General features: G+C 40.5%; 1 protein-coding gene across 2 annotated transcripts in view; it reads right to left on the bottom strand.

Moving 5' to 3' along the window:
* Positions 1-16441, bottom strand: part of jmy (junction mediating and regulatory protein, p53 cofactor) — a 31045-nt gene that overhangs the window by 5469 nt on the left and 9135 nt on the right. Inside the window, exons 2-8 of one of the 2 annotated variants that reach the window (XM_080477139.1) lie at positions 15765-15938; positions 5284-5434; positions 4050-4219; positions 3423-3588; positions 2468-2721; positions 2301-2387; positions 915-1007 (exon numbers count right to left, since the gene is read on the bottom strand). In XM_080477139.1, coding sequence (XP_080333265.1) covers positions 915-1007; positions 2301-2387; positions 2468-2721; positions 3423-3588; positions 4050-4219; positions 5284-5434; positions 15765-15938 — 1095 coding nt within the window. The remainder of the gene's footprint in view (positions 1-914; positions 1008-2300; positions 2388-2467; positions 2722-3422; positions 3589-4049; positions 4220-5283; positions 5435-15764; positions 15939-16441) is intronic. The other variant, XM_080477140.1, reaches the window with a different exon arrangement.

Below are 16441 nucleotides of genomic sequence, written 5' to 3'. Positions count from 1 at the left end.
ATTAAAAGCCGGAATCCAAGAAATTAATCTATTGTTTTCCAAAACATGTTTATAACTCACACGTCAGAAAGAGAAGAACCACAGATTGAGAGTTAAATATAGTGTTATAGTGACGTCAGTGCAGGGATACATTCAAAGTTATATAGTTTGACTTGTCTTCAAACAAGCACTTACAGTAGGCTTTCTTAATTCATTCTTAATGTACACACTCAGAGCAAAGCACACAAAGATTCTCAATATCGCAGACCAAGACTTTGTTTTTAATTTTCCCAGACTTTACTTTTTGACATGATGATGATTTAGCTTGTTTACCTCACAATTTTCTGAGATTTGACAAACTCAGAACACAGAATGATGATTCCTTCACAGACCTTTTACCCAACAATCAATTGAGTTTGTCAAAGACAACAAGTTCCAATTAAATACACCTTCAAGCTCAACAAATTCAGAATTAAATATCAACTCTTTGTATGGAACTGACTAAAAGACTTTAAAATTTCCATCCTACAGACACAAAATCACTTTTTACACATCAATTCATAACTTAAGAAATCTGTAAAGGCCTTAAATTTCATACTGGATTTACTAAATTGTTTGTACAAAGATGTTGAAAGATCTTATTGTCTGACACAAGCAGTGGGAACGGATGTGAAAGTTACCAAATTTGGAAACTTAACTCAGGGTTAATTTAGTCCAACTGATATAGTGGCAATTACAGCTCATGTGCGGTAAGAAGTTTATTACAATATATAGAAAAAAAAACTAGGGAATGAAGTGATTTAAATTAGGAAAAAAAAAAACTCCAGCAGATCCCGGCTCAGTGACGGTGGTGATTTACCTCTATTGACACGAACACAAATAGATTCCACGCTGCTGGACTTTAACATTTGCTGACTGATGAGTTGGTTTCTCACCTGTTTGAGGCTGCGGAGTCGGTCCAGAGTCCTCTGCCTCTCCTGACTCACTCTGGCATTTTGTTTCGCTTCATCATCTTCTTCAGTTTCTCCCTTTAAAAAGGACAAAACACAGAATTAATAACAGAATTGTTGTTTTTCATGTTCAATGGAATTATAAACTTGGATGAATCTTTTTTTTTTTGAAAGAACTTAAAACATCCACTCACTTTTCTTTTTACCCAAAACTTTTAAAAGCTCAGAAGAATCAGATTCATATGATTGACCCATTAAATCAGTGGTTCCTAAATTCATTTCAACAATGTTGATCTTTGTTCTTGGCAGAGCACTCACACTGGCACGCATTAACGATTCCATAAAAAAGCCATATGAAGAGGTGGAGCATTTCACTAAAATAAAGTTCTGGTGCACCCATACAGCATTATAGTTGAATTCTTGGGTTTCATTGAAAACTGTGGCAGTTAATGCCACTTGCTTAGCACAGAGACCTGTCAGGAAGAATACAACCAGAGTTGGATTCTAAGGTTAAGACTCTTTCTGTGTGGTATTTGCATGTTTTCCCTGTGTATGCATGGACCTCCTCCGACAATCCAAAAGATGTGCGTTGAGATTTTTAGTGGCTCATAACTACAGGTACTTCAGGAGAGTGGGACGCAATATGATTTGAAACTTTATTTACATGAATCCAAAAAAAAAGTAATCCCAAGTAGAGATTCTAATGATGTGGTCAGTCTTACAAGGTTCCCAAAATGTTTTTAGAGTCTATAAACAAAATATTGACATGAGTATTTATACACACTGGTGTAGTAGAAGGTATGTGCAGGTATACAGCGTTTACCCACTTCTTTTTTTTTTAGTTAGCATTGTTTACAACTTCTTCCAAATCTCCCCTGATGTACGACTCAACAGTGTCTATCAGCCAGAATATTTGTTTTTTCCCTAGGATGATGAAGCCATGAGCCACCGTGTTCTGCCTCTAACTGGCTGGTACTCCTGCATTCACTGCGCTGATTGGTTAATGTCTATGTTTACATGCAGCTTGAGGGCAGACGAGCCAATCAGAGGCAGAGTAGTGCGGGTCATGACGAGGCAAATCGTGCTAACTGATAAATTATGTGACAACAAGAAATTACTATGGACAGATTTAAGAGGAGGCAAAAATCGAGCGAATACCCACTTCTCCAGGGATCCCGACTACACTATTTAAACCCTATTTACAAAGTCAAGAAAGTACATTGGGTCTTAAAAGTTACTTCTGCAGTATATCACACGATAAATATCTATAAATGTTTTTGTATTTCAGTGACTGTCCTGTGCAGGGTTAGGTGAACTCTGACGAGCCTGGCACAGTGAATGTGTAAATGCTCGTGCACTGATCGGTCCTACCTGTTGAAGTGGAGGCAGAGAGCTGCCGTCTCCGTAGCTACCCTGACGCTGTTGTATCTTCTGGTTGTGATTGGTGATACAGATTTCCTGTTCATAAAGAGAAATGCGGAGCCGTTACAGCAGACAGGTTTGGTTTCCAGTCTGCGTCAACAGCCATCGTTTCTCACCTTCTTGTTTTTGAGGTAGACTTTCTTGGTGGTGATTCGGCCCCGCCGGGCCTCCAGCTGCCGGGTCCTCTGCTGCAGGACGCCCAGTTCTTCATCCCGGAGCGGCGATGGAGGCGTCGTCGGGTCTTCCACACCCTTCATGGCATCAGGGCTCTCAAAGGCGTCGTAGTACACCACCTCATCCTGTCGCTCTGTGGACAACATCGGGAGATTCCCTGAGACGAGATTCCCTGTGAAGGCTGACTGACGGGAATCTGACCCAGAACAAAATCATAGTTCAGTTCATGGAAGCAAACAACGTTAGATGTTTCACATATGATATACAGACATTTGAAAACTATTTGGGGAAAAATGCTGACATGGTCGTAGTTCGTCCATCCAATTACAATGATGTCTATGCTGAAGCTGTGGTGTATTGTGGTTCATCACTGATGTTTTCAAGCTGGGCCTTCAAGTGTGGTGACTTCCTAAAAACATATATGAACATATAATGACAAATAAAGCTATCTATCTATCTTGAAGATTGAATAGATTTCCACTTTTTTCAGTTAATGTTGCGTCTGAGAACAATGTGCATTCGTTCATTCATACATTGCAAAAAAATAAATATCAAAGGTTGGAATATATGATTTTTCCCATAGAAAGAAGTAAGACAGTAGTTCAGAACTCCCTACAAGTTTGTAGTTTTGGACAACTCAACAGTCCTGGAGTGTCAAAATCAAAATAACCTTAATTAAAACGTTTCAAATATTAAATAATTCATGAACAAAGTTTTAAAGTTGAAAACCCCACGTGATAAAGCTCCTGTAAATAAACTATCTCACCACTGACATTGACATCTGTCGGTTCCTATGCGCCATTGTTACGTGTTCCTGGTAGTCAGGTGCCTTCACAATAACAGCGTGTCGCTCTGATTGACACAAACTCCACTGAAAGTATGAAAGCAGGCGCTCACCTGTCATCTGTCTGCGCAGACTCTGCAGCTGTGCCGTCAGCAGCAGCTCCTCGCAGCGCAGCACCTCGGCCTGAATGTCATACAGCTGCAGCTGTAGCTCGTAGTACAGCGCCTCCAGCTGGTCCAGACGCAGCATGGCATCCTCTCCACCCTGCAGACTCTGCATCTGGGAACACATCGTTGCAGTTGAGAACACTCTCACAGGGGCCACGAAATCAAACGCCCCAGGCCGGGCGGTTTTCCACAAGCACGGCGTGATTGCGTTTCTGAGCCAATACGTGCGGGCCTGAAGCGATGCTTGTGACTCTTTCCAAGAACCGAGTTACTACACAGCTAAAGAGAACAGCATTTTCACGTGTGGAGTAAATGTTTGACCTGATGCTCGTTCCCAGTGAGTCACTTCCACTGCTGTGGAGCAGGAAGTTAATCCCTTCATTACAGGATGCCACAGTCATGAGGTCACTTTCCCATTATCTTACCATTTTTCCATTTTCCTACTTAGGTTTTCTAACTCGCTGAATATCCCGAGCTTGTTAGGAACACACCCAGTTGAACTGACGCCACAGATCTCACTCGACATGCATGATTAACGTCCTGTGTGAGTAGCATGGGCAGATTGTGCGTTACCTCCTCCTTCAGGCCGTGCTTCCTCTGTTCCAGGCAGATCTCTTTGGCCCTCATCAACTGCAGCGTTTCTTTGGAGACGGCGTACTGTAGCCGCTCCATGCGTTCCACCGCCGCCGTCCACGCAGATTTCCCAAACTTCTTCTGGTCAGCGCGCATTCGCTCATACAAGGCTGCAACACACAATACATATCAGTGTCAGAGATGAGGAAAGATAATCAATTACAAACAAAGTCAGCAGGTTTTGTGTGAAAAGATCTCTCTGGTTTGATTTGAGTTATGCAATTCTATTTCTTCTTCATGTGTTCTTTTCGCTTTTTGTAACCAGGTTTTTGTTTGAAAAGAAAAAAAATTATACTATAATATTTTTGATCCGAATTTCTTTAGTACCTTCTCTGGTCCGATATCAGCCCTATTTCCTCTTTCAAATTCTAATAATTATTTTTGTACTTAAATCTCCTCCTGCTGCAATTGTTATTGTTATATTTGTCGTGGCTTGTTTTATGTGGACGTCATCGGCCTGCCAAGAGACCGAAGATGGTAATTGAATCTGGCAATAATCTTGCAGAATTGCATGAATACGTTTATCGATATGCACTGTCCCTTTTATAAATGAAGACATTTCAATCTAAATGGATAATTAATGTCTCAGGTTTGAGTTCAGGCTGGGCCTTTTTGGGCGGAGTTTACATTTTGTTTTTGTGGGTTTTTTCCTGCTACTCTGGCTTCTTACACAGTCCAAAAATATGCATTTGAGGCAGATTGGCGACTCTGAACTGCCTGTAGGTACGACTGTGTGTCTGTCTGGGTTTGCTCTGTGGACTGGAGACCTGTTCAGGGAGTATGCTGCCTTCACTCATAGTCAGCTGTGATTAGGACCCAACCCCCCCACCATGACACTGAGTCAAAGCTTTAAGTCATTCAGCTGATTGCAAAATTCCTCAAACCAAAGCAGTGCACATATTTCTTTTCAGTTGATAGCTGAGATGGTTGAAGGATTAAAATACTTTCACAAAGTGGGAGTACTCCCTCAAACGAGTCTGAAGCCTCTCTCACCTTGTATGTATATGAAAGTTACAAAAAAGGATATACAGGAGAGGAAATATTTGCCTTTTAGTGATCTCTGTTGCACTCGGTAATGAAGTAAACAGCCAATACAAATGGGGTCATAGGTCACAACACAAGCAATCTGACTCATTTTGCTAATAGACAGGAAATGCCGGCGGTCTGTGTTTACCTTTCTGCGCTCGAGTTGTGGTGTCAAAGAACTTGACTGTCAGGTCCTGAATGGAGAGCACGGCGGCGTGGGCCTTCTTCTGCCACTCCTCGTCCTCTCTCTTCAGGCTGTCGATGCGACGAGGACCCAGGCGCTCCGTCTCCAGAGAGATCTGACAAGAAGTCGAAGCAGCTTGTTACAAATATGAGGACAAAACATGCAAAAACAACACAAAAAGATCAGCCAGTGCAGGGCATGGGCTTTCAAACTGTGTGCAGGAAAATAGAGATAACACCTATTTATATTTGCTCCCTTTTTATTTAAATACAGACAACTTAAGTGCTAAAAAAACAAACTGATTTCCATTAACAAAGTATTATTGGATATCTAGAATATCAATATAGTGTTCAAAGTAATGAAGAAAAAGATGTACAACATCCAAGTAGATCTCAGTGTTCTCACATACACACCATATTTACACAAACATTTAAATCAGCTTGACACAGACTTTTCAATCGGTTTTTGTTTGCATTCGGGCAAACTGGAACTGAATCTGCAATTTTCTACAAACTCAGAAGTGAGATGACGCTCAGGCAACACGTGAGGAGTGTGTATGAGAACCAGCAATATATTTTGAGCCTTGAGCTGAGAAGGCTGCCTTTGACCTGGCTGTGTCAGCAAGTGAACAAATCCTCAAATAGATAACCTTATATGGAAAAAGGTTATCATACGAGTGCCAGAAAAAGCTTCAACTGAGGGCCAATCGCCTTTCTACACAGGTTTTGCGTCTCTTATACAAATTCGGTGAGCAGTGGTGTTGAGAGCCCAGTAAACATTATTGGCCCATAACTTGTCATAAAGAGACTGTTGTTAGAGGTGATGACTTGTCCGTGATGTTAATATTCTGTTGACAAATTCATTTATCATCAGCAGACTGTCCAAGACTTTATTCTAATGTACACTAACCAGCTCATTTGTAAAATCTTTCATTCAGTAGACTAAACAAAGTTTATCAAACAAAAAGATAAAATGTATGTTATAATGATCTTTCAATCCTGACAGTGGCTCAGAATAACATGAGACGGCTATGTGATTATTTATACTTTTAAAAGGAAAAGGAACGCCATCATTAGACAAAAATAGTAAAAATACTCAGGAAGTACTTGAGACACCAAGTATCTTCTGCTCTCATCTATATTGTAGCCTCACCAAGCTGACTTTAAAAACTTCCTGTTAGATTTCATTCCAGTTACCTGATCTCATAGTTGATGTTTTTTTTCAGCAGGCTTCCTTGTTCCCTTTCTTTTCATGTCAGAAGCACCTTATTCTAACAATCTCACATGTAATTAGCAACTCTGCGACATCCACAGGAATGCAAACAGAGCCTGAAGCACAAACAGCATTAACAACCAGCATTGTGAGCTCAATTGTCTCTAGTTACAAGTTGAGAGCTTGTTGAGCCAGCTCACACAAAAAAAACCTGGCGGTAGGTTAGCTAGAGAATTTAGAGGAGATGCACAGGCATGAGAGATAATTATATCTTTGGAAAGTGTCACACTGAATCCAAAAATACTTGTTTTATATCTGTGGGTTGAGATTCAACTTTGTCACTCAAAAGGGGGAAACCAATTTTCACTGCAAAAGACAAACTAGATGGTTTAAGGTTGTTTGAAGCGCAGCCACATGCACCTGTTCAGTTCACAACTCACAGTTCTAAAGAACTGACAAAGATCCAATTCTAAAATTGCTCTGCAATACCGGCAAGTCACAGCAGATGGTGGTAAAATTGAAAAGTGACCAGGACATGTCTAAGCATGCTGTACAGTGACACTAACCCAGTGTCCTACTGGGCTGTTGGAACAATGCATAAAAAGCTGCATTAGAGAAACATCTGATTCTGGGTCACGTGGTGCAGCAACGCTGAGCTAATTTTTTCACCAGCTCGTGTCAGGCCATGTGAAAAAGAGGGAGAAACTGGAGAAAAGAGGGGAAAAAAAAAAAGTTGCCACGTGGAGTCCAGGCCTATGGTGTCGACTCCAAAACATAACCTCCCCTCCCTCGTGAGGAACAAAATGTACACAAGCTGTAGAGTCAAACACTTGGCGTGGGTCTCCTGTGCATACATTCGTGTATTAATATGCAAAGGCAAAGCAGATGTGTTTAGGTGCTCAAAAATAAACAAGATCGGAGCAATCGCCAGAAAACCTCAAAAGCCCTGATTAATGTCAGGCGGCAGACTCCGTGCTTTGTGTTTTTTGGAAGTGTGTGCGTTTGCACGTGAGGCACAAGGACAGGGAGTGGTTTATGGGTGAGACCGTGTGTGTGTGGAGGGGGGGATGACATCAGAGACCAAAGAGAGAGAGAGAGAGAGGAGGAGGGAAAAAAACACAAGGATGGAGAGAGGTCACAAGAAAGTGAATGAGTTTTGTGCATGAAATATAAAGTCTGATTTAGCTATGATCTCACAGGTCGGGCATCCTCTAACACAAAACATAGAGTGTGTAAATTGCATCAGGAAACAAGATGAGGAATTTAACATCCAGGGAGCAGATGACACTGAGAAGTGACCGTGAGCAGATCATTCAGACCTGGTGACATTAACATTTAAAAAAAAAAACAAAAAACAATAACACCTGCTGCTTATCATTGCCGCTCACTTTGACCCAGATGACCTCTGTCAAAATCAAAGACAAACATCTCTGAATCAGAGCGACGGCACACTGTCAGTGAGCTCCACTGGTTTAATACAAAGCAGAAACACAGCTGCTCCTTCAGTACAGCAGGCTGCAGGCCAAGAGGAAGACCGCTGGTGAGGGGATGAAGTGGAGCACATACAACACAAACTTAAAAGAAAAAAAAATGGAGGTTTTAACTCTTCTGTTTATATATGAACTAAATTTTGTGTTCCTAAATTTCCAGAGTGAATGGGTTTGTGACTGTCTGTCTCTAAGTGTTCACTTTGTGATGGACAGCTACAGTACAGTACAGTACATCATTTTAATATCCAGTATGTCAAACCACTTATTTTAAGTTTAGCCACCGGTACCTTAAAACTGATTTATCCCTCTATATAATGCATTATTTACAATAAATGAGCCTAAAGAGTTCTCAAACGATGCCTTGGGAATGGGTTTCAAAAACACCTTGAACAAGAGCAGAAGTTACACAGTATGATCACTTTAAAGGGTTAATATCAAACCACCTAAACCGCGATTAGTTTCTTTGAATCCACGAACGTTTAATTACCTGCAACCAAGTGTCACAAATAGAAGCATTAACGCAGCAGGGAGCGCCTGAGGGAGACGTTAACTCCTCTGGTCACAGCTGCCAGGTGACAAAACACAGACGTGTCGGGCTCACTGATAATAGAGGTGACGCCAGTTTGTGTGGGGAAGTTCAGGAATTACAGCATGGATGTTGTCATGGTGGTCCTTATCTCATTTGGTTAAAATAGCAAGAAAATACCTTTTTTTTTTTTTTTTTTTGGGACTCGACTCGCTTACAGACGCCGTTAGAAAGTCTTTATCAGGCTGCTGGGAACACACTGTCCAACAAATCTACTCATTTTTAGAGTGACAAAAAGAGCCCAGAAAGATTTTAAATGCATAACAAAAATAACTACAGCTGTTTCAGCTAAATAGTACACAATTCATACGAGATCCTTTTTTGGATTTGTGCTTTCATTTGAAACAAATGCGCTGGGGAATGTCTTTATGACACAATGGGATAATCCTTTAAACAGGTTCACTTTGATCAAAAATGCTATTTTCGGCTAATCAGTTTTATATCATTCCAATCCTTTAGATAACTCTGGGTATTAAACTGCTGGTGGGTCAGAAACAAACATCTTCATGCTTTGTTTAATGATTCTTTCCCAGATAAAACTTGGACAAACAGTTGGCTTATTCACTGAAAATGAAAAATTAACTGCGTGTATTATTTCTGAGAATAAAAAAAACCTGCTAAGAGGATGAAGCAGGACATAGAGAATGGAGAGAAGGAAAAGTGAAGGAAAGAAGACGGAGGACTGTAAAGTAAGAAGAGAGGAGAGGATGGGCTAGGAATGAGGTGAAAGAGAAGAAAAGAAAGATTACAAGTCATGAGGAAGAGACAGAGTCAGTAAGGAGAAAGAAAAAGAAAAGAAGATGAGAAGCAGAAGGAAAGAAAACAGGAAATAGATTAAGAAGTAGAGGGAAACAAAGAATACGAAGAAGACAAATAGGAGAAAGAAAGAGGAGTTAAGGAGATGAAAAGAAATGAAGGGCACAAATAAAGAAAAAATAAAAGAAGAGGACAAAGAAGAAGTGAACGAAGGGCATGAAGAGGAAGACAAATGAGGAGGAGGAGGAGGTTATCAGAAGGGTAAGAGGAAGGTTGTATATAAGAAAATAAAGAAATGTGGAGGAGGAAGGGAAGGACCAAATGAAAATGAGACAAAGGAGAAGCAGGAGTGATCAGGAAGAGGAAAAAGAAGAAAAGGGAATACTGAGTGGAGCAGAGAGGGAAAACCCACAAATACATAAAGGAAAAGAATGACTAATACAAAGGCGGGGCCTTCTTACGTTCAAGGTGTAATATTCCGCTGCTGGTGTTTTGCATAGTAACAACACAAGTCCCCAGAAATAAGAGGAACAAGCAGGATGTGATTGACTGGAACCTGAATGAGCCGGTCAAACGTCAGATATCCTCAATAGACTGTGACTTGATGATACAAACACACAAGCCAGCTACAGGTGCCGCTAATCTGTTCAAAGGCTTTAAAATGCTACACCTGAAGAGATCAGTCTGAGGAACAGGGCGAGGATGCGGCGCAGAGAATCTAAAGCTGTATGTAACCAGGAGACGTCAGACAACAGACAGACAAGTGTGTGGACATTTATATTCCAATATTGGTAATTAAAACTGTCAACAGCTGATTGACTTGTCGTGTGTGTGTGTGTTTTAATAATCTTTATGAAAATGCATTTCTTATAATAAAAAACGAGATGTGAATTTAACTGAATCCCTCATTGAATCCCTTAAAAACGGATTCATCCACAAACCAACATTCAACATTTAGTCCAGTCCCGGTCGCAGAGCTCCTGGATGTAACAGATGGAGCAGAACACAGCAGGTGTATTGGGGGACCACCCTTGACAACTGTTGCTATGCAGTAAAGCTGTTGGTGTGAAACAGTACCTGTGGCTCACTGTGGGCCAAAACTACATTACAGCCAAAACGCATTCTTAATTCACGGACGACCTCCGACCTTACAGGAAATGGGACACCAGTGCTGCAACGCTCCAACACGCAAGCGGGCCATCCCACAATGCACCATTCACCAGTTACCTCCCGTTCAATTGTTGGTGGCTTAGTCAAGAGGGAGTTCATTCATCTGCCCATCTGCCGAGTTCATTCACTGATTCAATGAAGCTCAGAAGTCTAGAAGAAAAGCTGCAATTAACAATTATTTCAATCTCAATTTATTATCATGTAATGCAAAAGAAACGACAGATTATTCCCATTTATGAAGTTGTAACTTGAGAGTAACAGCCAAAACAATTAACAATCCTTGTGATCCAAATACTTTTATCTACAATTCACAGCTTTTCATTGTGTTTAGCGGGATTTCTTTTTTTTTTTTTAAATGAATTTTCCTTGTTGTAAGACAAAAATAATGTTATACAATGTTAAATAATGTTGATTTCAAGTCTGGAGTAAAATATGCTGTGCAGTCGCTTTGTCTTCTTAAACACAAAGTCAACGGTAAGTTGAAGTCATGGTCTGGGTTGGGTTTTTTTTCCACTAGTATGAAACTGGACTGTGCACTTGGCACTCAATGAAGGATCGTTTTCAACGTCAAGCCAGTGTATTCTCTTAACACTATAACTAATATTCCATCACCAACTCGGTTGGTAGAGCGGTCGTCTCCCATTTGTCACACATTTGCAACATCAAAAACATTGGCAGAGGGACAGATATTGAAAGTTATCAGGGAAAAATGAGCAACTGAAAATATTTACACAATTCTACAGCCATAAAATGTATATACAGTAATCAACTTAGCAGAAAAATGGACAAATAATATAATATTATTTGAAAATGTTCCGTTTTTCACCATGTTCTGGCCAAACAGCTATGTAAATATTTGAGAAAACATTGAACAGACCACTCACTGATTAACTCTGCATCGGTCTGATTTTATTATTTGAAAAAAAAGTTATGAAAAATGTCATCTGGGATATTTCACATAAAGTAATGGAAGCACCCTAAAATCTCTTGTTTTGTCTGGACCTCAAGCCCTCATGATATTGAGTTGATTATAGTGGATGACTACAAGAGTGAGAAAAATATATTTTGGAAGCTTAAGGCTCGGGATTTTAAACTAGACCAAATAATTGCTGTTGAAAAGAGTTATTAGTTTACTGTCGGTGTATTGATTAACTGCTTGTTTCAGTTTGAGAGAGGCTCGTTTATTGTTTTGATAAAAGTATTTTATGGAGAAGTAAAAAGTAATTTCCTCCACTTTTCAGCAAGACGTTCGAACACTATTTTTACCGATTCGTTACACTCACTATGTTAATGGTCAGACTATTTGATAATAAAAGTAATGATGAAAATCATTCATGTTTGCAGTTGTGATTTACAGTGTATATGAGATTGTTAAGTGACTGCTTATGTTGAAAGGATGCCTCAGAGACTTGGATCATACATACTTTATGTTGGATGCCTGTGGTCGTCCTGACTGAGCTTTAAGCAACGTTTATTTTGATGATGTAGCGTGTAGCCAGAGGCTCTGCGGTGGATTTACAGACTCTCCACGTGTGCTCACACTCTGATGAGGTCAGAATAACCTGTAATTCTAGTGCGCAACCGACACCCGGCTGCTTCCCTCTTATGCTCCTCACGTTTAGGACACCAGGCAAGATGCAAAATGCATGTAAATGACAGCGTCCCGTTCTAACTCTCCTTCACGTACGCCATCACCTGACTCATCAGTTTGAGAGAAATAAGAGTCCCTCCGCCAAACACCGAGGGCTCATTTGCATACAGCTTTGTTTTTCAGCCGTTGGATCGCCCCGAAGGGAGCAGGTGGTGGAGCCGGGAATGTCAGGCCTCGTGCACCGTTTAGATTCTGAGAGATCCCCCAGAAATATTCAGAAAGACAAGTCAAGTACAAGCAGAGTGAAAGGAAAGGTCTTCAGGCAAAAAAAACAACTAAACGTGACGGTTGCTTGACAGCACGTTCAAGTTTCTCATCATCCAACGCTTTGCAGTAAAACTTAGATTTATTGGAAATTTACACCAAATAAATTGCACCAGCTTGAATAGTTCTAAAGAGTGAAAGAAATAGAAATGACATAGTAGAAGCTAAAGTTACTGTATTGTGAAGTAATTTCATACTTTTGCCCAAGAACTGCTTGAATATACTATTAGATTTATGTGATTATATAATTTTTTTTATTTATGGAACATATTAAGAGAGAAAAAGGCAAAAAAAGAGAAGACAAAGAAGAAGGTGAAATAATGTGTTGGTGAATTGTGCTGAAATGACCTCAAATCTCATTTTCATAAGAAAGTTAATATTTCAATCTCAACAGTGTCTTTTTTGTCATTTCAACTTTAATCTCCCCTCATGAAGCTAAAAAGTGTAGAATTTACTCAAACTGTTCAGATTAGTGCTGCGACCCGAAGCTGCTCTGTGACCAAAGCTCCAACATGCTGGATACTACAATTCCCAGAATGCACTACAGAAGTTTCTGTCATGAGCCCCTCCCTGCTGTATAAAATCTCACACTTAAGTGGACTATGAGCAAGAGTGTACAACATTTACTGAATATTACTAATATGCAGATGGTTTTTGTTCAAAACAAAATGACCAAATCAGCCTGTCTGTTGTGTCTGCGCAGCTTTTTGGGCTGTTTTTTTTTTCTTTTTTGCGTTTCGTACAAAATATGATTCGCAATGAAACACTGTTAAGACTTTTTGACATTTCTGAGTTTTTCAAACCATTCTTTTGGTAATAAAGCCCACATCTCCGATGTAATTGCTGTTTCTACTTTAGAATGTGAATGAATCCAAGGTTGTGTTTATGGATGTACAATATTTGTGTATATGTATATATGGGTATGACTCCAAATAAACAACAGTGCCAATGTTTATTACAACACCAGTGTGAATCATTTATGTGTTTCCAATAGTTTTGCTAAACAATAGTGCTCTATGGCACAGAGAGGTAAACAGTTCTGGGATTTGCTGGCTGTGAGAAAATCTCCTACGAGGGATTTTTGATCATTCAAGTTTCATCTCTTAATTTAGAACCACCCAGCATCCTAAATACCATCCAAACAGGCACATATAAACACTCCCACACACAGTGACTGGTTAGTGACACCATGCTGGATGAGCATGCTGTGCAAAGAATGTTGTTTAGAGAAGGGAAAGTACTCACAAGACGGCGGCAGGAAAAAGACTGTCTATTCAAGAGCGAGAGTGAAAACGGGCACAGAGACAGATCAGGACAGCATGAGAGCACGTAAAAAGCACCTGGTACGGTGTCACATTGAACTTGAAGCAGTGTTAGGTCGGGTTTTGCCTGTCCTTTTCCCCACTTGTAAATAAGCTTGTTATCTCTGCCTCACTGCCTGCCACTGGCACACTTTCTTACGGTCTGACCTGCTTGATCGGCCTTCAGCTCAGAGTCAGACAGGTCCACATGTTCACTGCCTATTGAAGCACGAAGCACCTGAAATCACTTTTTTTTTTTTTTTTTTTTTACAGCATGCATTGAATTTACTATCATTTTAAATCCATTTATCATAAACAACTTTTACAGTCGAGACAAGTTGCCACATCATGCACACCACAATGTACTTTATAATAATCTCAGATAAAACTGCAGCTCACTGCTTGAGATCTAGAACTCTGTAAGGTGGAAAAGAACTGATCTGATGTAAAGGTCCTGCATGAGGTCCAAGGTGAAGCCAGGTTGTTTACCGTTTGGCCTCAGACACTGACATGCTCAGCAGATGGATTAGCAGTAGGACCTCGTGGAGCCTATTAAAGTACTTTACAACCGTTTTGCTTTAAATTACATTAAGGATGTGTTCACTCTTAGGTCATGTTTGATTAAACAAATACTGGAGCAACTGATCTGTTAATCTGGCTCATCTGTAGAGGCGGAAATCCACAATGATAAGCAAAATCACCTACTGCGGAGAGAAGATGTTGTCACAGACCCGTATTTTATATTGTTGCTGTATCTAAATTTGACATTTTGAGATTGTTTATACATTTCATCGGCGGGGTGTGTTCTCGGCTGATCAAACTACCACAACAATATCCATGGATTGCTTTTCTCCCCTAGAGGCTGGTTTGAATCCAGCACATTGCATTGGTCGTTAAGGATATTAAGGTAAAATATGATGTATATTGACAGTGATAAGTCATATGTTTAAGTGTCAGAGGGAACGCCACGCCAACGAGACTGTAACGTGATATTTTCTCTTCTCTCCGTTTTGGATCGCATCACAGGTGTGAAGACGATTAAAAAAAAAAAAAGAAATCCAGTCAAATTATGGCAACAGAAGTGAAATCTAAATGCACAGTTTGACTGCAATCTTATCTTTGTCATTCATTGATAAAAAACTTTGGACAAAAGATGTTTCTGTTACTCTAAAATCCAACCATGAAGACTTACATCAGCAAAGACAACTCAGCAGCATTTATTGCTTCATAATTACAGGATGATAATGATAAACGCAGACGTAACCATTTGGTTCACTGCTCTTTAAGTGAAAAGTGAATTTTCACACTATCCAATATAACTGAGTGCACTTGTTCAGAAATCCCCTGTAAGGCTTCCTGCTGGGCTGTTAAACAAGTGTAGGACTTCGACCTATTGACCGAACGAGGCATGTGTCTACTCTGTGAAAGCCGTGAGACAGTCCAGATTAAGAGTGTGGATTTATGTCCCTTTTCAAGCCTTTGATGAAGACAAGCAAGGAGGACAGAGCATAGGACGAGTGTGGAGAACAGAAGAGGGTGCTGAGGCTGCAGAATTACCGAGTGGTTTAGTGGCTGCTGTAATAATACTTATGCTGGTTGTTAAGCTGCTCTGAGTCGGGGGGGGTGGGGGGCTCTCTGGCTTATCCTCTGCCCTCCACAGCCCCCAGATGAAAAGCTGAAGCATGGCACGAAGCGTAGTGGGGCGGGGCTGGGCGGCCGCCACGCCATCACCCCCACAGAGCCTCAGAGGATAAAGCCAATGTAGCTTATGTACAGATGGGGCTCAGGGTTGGTTGGTTGGTTGGTTGGTGGACTCAAAGGAGGATGTTAACGTGCAGCAGTTCAGGGATGATTTCACAGAATTCATCCAACCACACAATCAAAATTGTAACAGATAACCATCGGTCAAAGTGTATCTCAGGACAGACCAGTTAGCCGGCCACATGAGAGCTAAACCTACTTAAATCAAGCCCTAAAACAGATGGTATGTGTATCTATGTGCTTGTGTGTATTACCTTAATCTGCTGTCGCCGCAGCATTGCCAGTTCCCTCATGTCCCTGAAGGGCTGCAGCAGGTAGTGGTAGAGCTGGGTGGTCGCCTCCTGCAGCTCCCCGTACACATCGTCCTCCTCGGGGTACAGCTGCAGTAGATCCACCATGCTGTCCGAGGCTCGGTGCCTGTCCAACACCTGGAGGGGAAGAAAAAAACACACAGTCATGAGGGGGAAAAAAAAAAACCTGAGGAAATTACAACATGTAAGATAATGCACTTTAATATTATGCAACAAGACTTTAGGTGGTTGATCTTATTCAGTTAAGAAATACCATGAAATAATAAAAACAAAGTTGCTGCTTTATTAAATAGCTGCGCAATTTAGTTTTTGGGAGATATGATCAGGAATGAAGCTGTAGCTAAAAGCAGCTACTCGTCAGCTCTAAATATCATCAACCAACTTCAAACATTCCTATCTGACCAAGAGTTGTTGGGGTTTTTGTTATATTAAAATTGGAACAACTACTCCTGGGACATTTATTAAATTTTTACACATTGTTCAAAAAACAATTTTCTCTACATAAATGTCAGATTTGTTTTTATTTTATTCTATAACTCACTTTTAAAATGTGCAAAATACATTTTCACAAAATGTTTTGCTGAGAGTCTTTACTGTCATGTCAGCAGCTTGTAGGTGGA

The sequence above is a fragment of the Lipophrys pholis genome (genome assembly GCF_963383615.2).
Source record: "Lipophrys pholis genome assembly, chromosome: 12".
NCBI classification, from domain to species: Eukaryota; Metazoa; Chordata; class Actinopteri; order Blenniiformes; family Blenniidae; genus Lipophrys; species Lipophrys pholis.
Note: the sequence above shows the minus strand (reverse complement) of the source record. Positions and strands in the feature narration are given on the sequence as shown.